General features: G+C 38.8%; 1 protein-coding gene across 1 annotated transcript; it reads right to left on the bottom strand.

Annotated features, from left to right (window-relative positions):
- Positions 1-2662: 2662 nt before the first annotated feature.
- On the bottom strand, positions 2663-3598 carry LOC126076312 (olfactory receptor 8S1-like). Its single transcript, XM_049884867.1, has one exon. The coding sequence runs from the start codon at positions 3596-3598 to the stop codon at positions 2663-2665; it is 936 nt and encodes a 311-aa protein (XP_049740824.1).
- Between the last annotated feature and the right edge of the window lie 3926 nt (positions 3599-7524).

Below are 7524 nucleotides of genomic sequence, written 5' to 3'. Positions count from 1 at the left end.
TTTAATTGTTTTTAATGTAGTGAAAAGGTAACCGAAAGGGATCAACAAATGCCATATTGTATTTGTTGTATCTATGCCATACTGTCACACTTGCTGTTGACAGAGCAATACCTTATTATTCAAAATTGAATATTGAGCAGGTGCCAAAACGATCTGTAATTTCTTATGTGGTAATATGTATAAAAATGTAAGTAAAAGGAAAAAAAAGGAAGCAACAGTTTTTTTAAATACATGCTTTGTGAATATCAGATTAAAGATAGCCTACTGATACCCATTTAAAAATTGTGACTTCATGCCTCATTGGAGGAAGTTCCTAGGCTCAAAGGCGAAGGACCATAGACTCAGGAGACATCTATGTCAATTGGCTAAACATATTTCATACAGAAATAGTTCTGCATCCTACTTCGGTAAGTTGCATCTGAGGTCTTAAAACTTAAAAACAGCCATGTAAGATACAACTATAATTCTGTTACCATCTGGAGCAAAGGAGAGTGAAGACACCCAAAGACTCAAAGGAGTAATTAGTACAACAGACTAAAGGACCATAGGAATCACACGCTATACAACCCAGAGACCAGAAGAACTTGATCGTGCCTGGCTACTGACCCCTCTGAGTGTTATCACAACAGAGGGCCCTAGAGAGAGCAAGAGAAAAATTGTAGAATAAAAAATCAAATTCACAAAAAAGATCAGACTTACTAATCTGACAGAGACAGGAGGAACCCCCAAGACTATGGCGCTAAGACACCTTTCTGACCTGGAACTGAAACTATCCCCAGAGACCACCTTTTCTGCCAAACCATAGACCCACTACCTACCAACCCACTGCCGTGGAGTCGATTCTGACTCATAGAGACCCTATAGGACAGAATAGTACTGCCCTGTAGAGTTTCCAAGGAGTGCCTGGTGGATTCGAGCTGCCGACCTTTTGGTTAGCAGCCATAGCACTTAACCACTACACCATCAGGATTTCCAAAAACCATAGACAGACCTATAAAATATACAATAACAACTGAGAAGAACACGCTCCTTAGAATAATCAATTATACAAGATCTAAAGGGCAACATTTGCCCAAAAGCAAAGATGAGAAGGGAAGAAGGGATAGAAATCAAGAGGAAAGGAAACTGAGAATCTAGGACCAAAATAAGGAAAAAGCTGACACGCTGTGGGGAATGAAACCAATGTCTGGGAACACTTTTTATACACACTATCCAACGGGAAACTAATTTGCTATATAAACTTACACCAAGTGCACAATAAAAATTTTAACATAAAATAATAGAAATCATGATTTCAAGGTGGAATACCTTTGAATCAATTGACAAATAGTATCTCAAATTCTCCAAAAGGGAAGAGAAAACTATACCAAAATACTAAATGGGCTCAAATTTTTCTTTCCTATATGAAATTTGAAAAAAACTTTGATAATAGAGTCTAGATTAATGTAAGTTAAAAGACATTTAGGATAATTCAGTTTAAGCAAATTGTTATTGGACAATTGGGCAACTTAGAAAGGAGCTCTGGTGTCACAGTGGTTAAGCACTCAACTGTTAACTGAAAGAAGTATGAACCCACCAGCCGCTCCGTGGGAGAAAGACATTGCAGTAGGCTTCCATAAAGATTACAGCCTTGGAAACCTTATGGGGCAGTTCTTCTCTGTCCTACAGGATCAGTACGAGTCAGAATTGACTCAATAGCAAAGTGGTTTTTTTTTTTTTTTTTTTTGGTTTGGCACCCAAAGAAATGTAGGACTCCTACAAGGAAAGAGTGTGATGCTGGGCACTTAGATAAGAGCAGGAGCATCAAAGATTGGGAAGGATTCACAAACAGAAGGCAGAGGCCACCAAATGTGTCCTATTTTTGAAATCTGCCCGGAATCTAACCTGTATCTGCTTATTTGGAAACAATCCCACACATTCATTTTATCCCAAGCCCCCTTTTTGAGTCCTATGTAAGAGTCCTAAAAAAAACTTCAGTCCTTCAGCTGAAGATTCAGAGAGTCATTGGCCAAGTATATGAGATCCACTCAGATTCTGCATTTTCCTGGTATTTTGGTTCTTAATGTCCTGTTTTCTTTCCTGTTTTCCTGAGAGTGTCCTTTTTCCTGAGTCTGTGGGCCTGTTTAAAATGGGGAAATGAGTACAACCAGGTCAGTTATGCTAGGAGTGGTTTTCTCCAAAGGCATTAGTTCCCAAATTAAGCTCTATGTAACAGCAAACATCTGGGAGGGTTTCATTCCTATCAGGGTGACTCATTGATTTCTCTTCCTGCTACTCTAAACAGACCTCATTACCCTCTGCACCTATGAACTCATTATGACCTTTCACCACAAAAGATTCAGGAAGTTTTCTGTTTAGAAAAAGTATAGCTTCTAGTGTCTTTCCCAAACTTAACTAAAAATAATGACAGATAATTTGCACCAAACCAAACTTCAAACACACACATATGCAACCACACATGCACACAAACAAACATGCACAGTTTTTTTACCTCTGAGTGGGACTGAACTTAATGATACATTCTATAATAGGTCTGTGTTGCTTTCTTAGGTATTTCTGATTTATTTTGCCGAATTTGATAGAATGAATAGTCAGGTCATTCTCCTCAGTGTCTTGCTACAAGAATTTCTCTCTGAATTCCCCATCATGACCTTTCTTTATTCTACCATTGAAAACACTGTAAACACTTCCCCAGGGTTCTTCTCACAGCTGCCTTCACCTCCTTGTTCTTCAGGCTGTAGATGAGGGGGTTTAGCATGGGAGTGATCACACCATACTGCACAGAGAAGATCAACACAAGGGGAGAGCCTGAGGTTGGCATGAAATAGCGGAGAAAAGCTGACCCATAGAAGATCACTGCAGTGAGGTGGGAGGAGCACGTGGAGAAGGCCTTGTTTCTGCTGGAAGTGGAGGTGATGTTAAGGATGGTGAAGATGATGCAGACATAAGAGAAAAATATTAAAAGTAAAGTTGTAAGTCCATGTGGGATAACAGAGCAGAGCATGACAAGAAAGTTGGTTGAGACATCAGAGCAAGAGAGAAGGAAGATAGAGGGCAACTCACAGCTATAGTGCGGGATGATGTAGGTATCACAGAAGTCCATTTTCATTGCCAGAGGGACATTGATGACTGTGTCCAGAAAGCCCAGGCCCCATGAGCCCCACACAAGCTGCAGACACTGCTGTTCGCTCATCATCTGGTCATAGAGCAGAGGGTGGTAGATGGCAGCATAGCGGTCATAGGCCATCACTGAGAGAAGACAGATTTCAGTCCCTCCAGTGATAAGCACAAAGAATATTTGAGCCAGGCAACCCTTTACTGAGATGGTTTTCTTCTGAGATAGGAGGTTCTCTAGCATTTTGGGCATAGTGATTGAAGAGAAGCAGAGATCAACTAAAGAAAGGTGACTCAGGAAGAAGTACATGGGTGTATGGAGGTGAGAATCAGTCCTGATGACCAGCAGCATCATCAGGTTCCCCAGCATGGTCAGGAGGTAAATCCCCAGGAAGAGCACGAAGAGTAGAGCCTGGATCTTGGGGTCATCAGACAGCCCGAGGAGGATGAACTCGGTGATGGTGCTGTGGTTCCTTGAGGCCATTTTATCCCTAAAAATTATACAGAAAAACACAGCAAGTAGATTTCTATTGTCCTCCAGCCAATTCTCATACTACATTGACTTTCATTTAATATCACAATCATCCAGAAAATATGGGCCTGGCTTTGTGCCAGTCACTTGAAACATAAAGATGGATAAGATACAATGCCTGTATTTTTAAAAATCATATTTCAAAGAAGAACACAAAAATAAAAACAAGCAATTAAATCAGAGTTGATTAACTGTAATGGGAGCTCCAAGTGTGATTTAGAACAAGTCAGTAACATCAGCACATTGAAGGTAGCTAAGGAAAATTTCAAAGGTGTGTATGATCTCTCAAAGGAGCCAGGGAATGGACACACATTTATTTATGGTAGCAGTCTATTGAAAGGATCAGGATTGAGAATAGCAAGGTATTGTTTGATAAAAAAATGGGTATGTCTCAATAACTGGAGCCCAAAATGTGGGTAGATAATGTGGTGCAACGACTAAGGATGTAGGCTCTGGGGTTTTTGTTTACATTCTTAAAATTGGAATAACATACCACCTTGTTAGGGTTTTATGAGAATGAAATATGATAATATATATGAAGTGCACTTTAAAAACCTCTACAATATTGCTAAGTGAAAATTATCATCATTATTATTTGAAATAAATCCCATGAAGGATAATCCTCTATCAGAGTTAAAACTGTTCGTGCCATTATTGCTACTTTTTGGGAAAGGGCTACTGTAAAGCACTTGAAAGCACTGCTCTCCTTCTCCTTCCTCCCTAGTTGAAAGGCAGTGTGGCATTTGAATTGCAATGGAGCCTTCCCTTTAGAAGGACTAAGTACCTTGAAGTTACTGAGGGTAAAGTCACTCAGAAGTAAAGGGCAGCCAGTCTCAGGAGAGGGCAAGAGAAAGAGAAGATGGACTCCCAAGGTCCAGCACTGAAATCACTTTCTGGAATGCATGTGCACCTTGTAAAGGGCCCAGTCCTAAGGCAAATAAGGAGCAGGGGATTTGAGGTAATATCATGACATGGATCACTTGCCCAGCAGAGTAGAAAAGAGGGAAAGATTTAGTAGAATTTCAGGTACCGGTGCTCCTAGAGCTTTGATGGCTTGCCAGGACACCTGAACCATTACAGAATCCCCAGCAGGTGCTGCTCCCTGACCCTACAGAAAGAGGTTCTTAATAAATAATTTTTCTTTACGGGATCTAACATGTCTTCTAAAAAGAGAGGGACATAGAACATTCAGTCCTGTATATCTCAGTTGTTTAGATATTTGCCTTCACTGTTTGACCTTCATTCCAAAACTCTATTCTCAGTATTCAAGGGCTGGGCTCTTCCATGTGCCTTGACTTTGGTTTTGCCCCAACTTTCAGGTCTGGTTTATAAAATGCTCTGCCTTATTGGACACTGAATGTTAGCCAACAGTTCTAGCTGTGATCTGTTGTGCAAGAATCGCACCTTTTACTCACCTGTAGGATTTATTATGGTAGCCAAGTTCATTTCCTGGTCCTGGCCATCCCTTTGCTGCCCTGTTCACAATAATCCCAAAACCCAGCCGAAGGGCAACTTTGATTCCCTACTTTTCAACTGTTCAGCCAGCCACACATCCCCATGCCCTTCCCATAACTTAAATACATATTACCTGCACATCTTCTACAAAAGACAATCTACACCTCCATGTTGCTGCATGGTCTTGTATTTGATTCAATTACTAGAATGAAATTTGTTGTGACTGTATTTTCTATAATTGGCTTTACGATTGAGGTTATAAAATTCTGGTGATAATGAAATGTTTTCTTGGATTCTTCACTGTTTAAGTGAAATGGACTCATGAGTGTTCTTTTTCTTGCAAATGGCCTCAAACACCATCACCCTGGCATCTCTTCATTTGTTCCTTTGCTTTTCTTGTCCCTGCCATATATAGGATGGTATGGTCTAACTAACCCTCAGAGCAGGTGTGCTTAGGAAACTTGTGGGTTGACTCGTAGGCATCAGTGGTGGCCCAGAGGAAGGCTGAGGCAATGCTGGTTATTCCCTGGAGCCACAACTTGAAGTCAGACACTGTAGTCAAGAATGAAGCAATTTTATAAATACCAGTAGGGTTCTTTTAAGTGTGGTCTTTGAAACTTCTGGGTTGAAGCAATGACTAGATAATCAAATATGAAATCTTGATTAAAAAGTTCCTAGGAGACAGTGAAAACAATGGGTATTTAACTGTTCTCTTTATAAGAGATATTTTTCAATTGACACTCTGAAGCTTTTGTTTTCTCTCTGTAATTTTTCGGCAATTTCACCCAGGTCGATTTGCTGTTTACATGTGAGTTTATGAGTAAATAAAAATAACATATTTAAAGGAAAGGAATCCTATAACCAGTCATTTGCCTACACCTAGCAATCAAATCTTTCTTGTATAATGAATCCATGTATGTTTCAAACTACACAGTAGCTGTATACAAATTTGCATGCTTAGTGACTAAAATTTATTTAGAGGAGCATTTAATGAAGTGTACCGTGTATTGAGTCACAATAAAAAACCCATTGCTGCTGAGTTGATTCCGACTCATACCGATCCATTAGGACAGGGTAGAACTTCCCCACGGAGTTTCCAAGGCTTAAATCTTTATGGACAATGAATAAGGAAGACCAAAGGAGAATTCACGGTTTAGAATTACGGTATTGGCCAAGAATACTGACCATTCCGTGGACTGCCAAAAGAAGGAACAAATATGAGTTTGAAGAAGTACAGCCAGAATGCTCCTTAGAAGCAAGAATGGCAAGAATTTCCCTCACGCAGACTTTCAACATGCTTCCAGGATGTATAAGCCCCTGGGGAAGGACATCATACTTGAAAAGGCAGAGGGTCAGTGAAAAAGAGGATGATCCTCAAGGCGATGGATTGAAAAAGTGGGTGCAACGCCTGGCTCAAACTCAACAACAATTTTGAGGATGAGGCAGGGCCAGGCACTGTTTCCTTCTGTTGTATGTAGGGTCACTACGAGTCGACTGCATCTAACAACAACACAACAACAACAAATCTTTATAGAAGCAAACTGTCACATCTTTAATTAGCCTCAAATGGTTAGTAGCTACCCCATCAAACAGCTCAAATCTAAAATATTTTTTTTTCTATAGGAAATCTATGTAAAACTTCAATTATTTTTATTTTGCTAATTTATCTCATTATAAAAGTTATATATATATAAAATCTAAGAGTGTTGTATATGAATCATGTACACACGTTTGTATAATTTTTATATGTGTGTCTCCATATACCTGTATATGAAAAAAATGTGCTAAGTATAAATAGTAGTTTTCTTTGAATTGACAATATTCTGTATTATTTCTATTATTCTTTTCAAGACATTTCTCTCTGTTTCTATATTGAGTATTTACGAGTTGAGAAAAAAAAGTGTTAAAACAAAAGTAGCACAGGCTCAAGTAAAAGAAATCCATAAATAAGAAGATAAAATGCTCTCTTATTTATCACATTTAGAGAAAACTCTGATATTTAGGTATTTTTCCTTTAAACCTGTCTAATTCTCTATATATTTATTTATCTCTCTATCTGCCTGCCTATCTGTGTATCTACTTAATTTTGTTCTCAAAATTGATTACACCCTTAATACTCAGATATAGTCTACAGACGAGCATTATTAACACATTGGGGAACTTGTTAGAAATGCAGACTCTTAGGCCCCAGGCCAGATTTACTGAACATGGATTTACATTCAGTCACAGTCCCAGGTTTTTCATATGCACATTAAATATTGACAAACAGTGGATTAAATCTGAATTTAGTTTAGTATCTTTTTAAATTAGCATTTTAATATGTAGACTTTCCTCATATTAGATACTTTTCTAAATGTTATTTCTAAATATGGATTATAGTACTCAACAACATGTGTTTACCTTAATTAAACTACTTAACTCAA

This window comes from Elephas maximus, chromosome 4 (genome assembly GCF_024166365.1).
Source record: "Elephas maximus indicus isolate mEleMax1 chromosome 4, mEleMax1 primary haplotype, whole genome shotgun sequence".
In the NCBI taxonomy this organism is placed as follows: domain Eukaryota; kingdom Metazoa; phylum Chordata; class Mammalia; order Proboscidea; family Elephantidae; genus Elephas; species Elephas maximus.
Note: the sequence above shows the minus strand (reverse complement) of the source record. Positions and strands in the feature narration are given on the sequence as shown.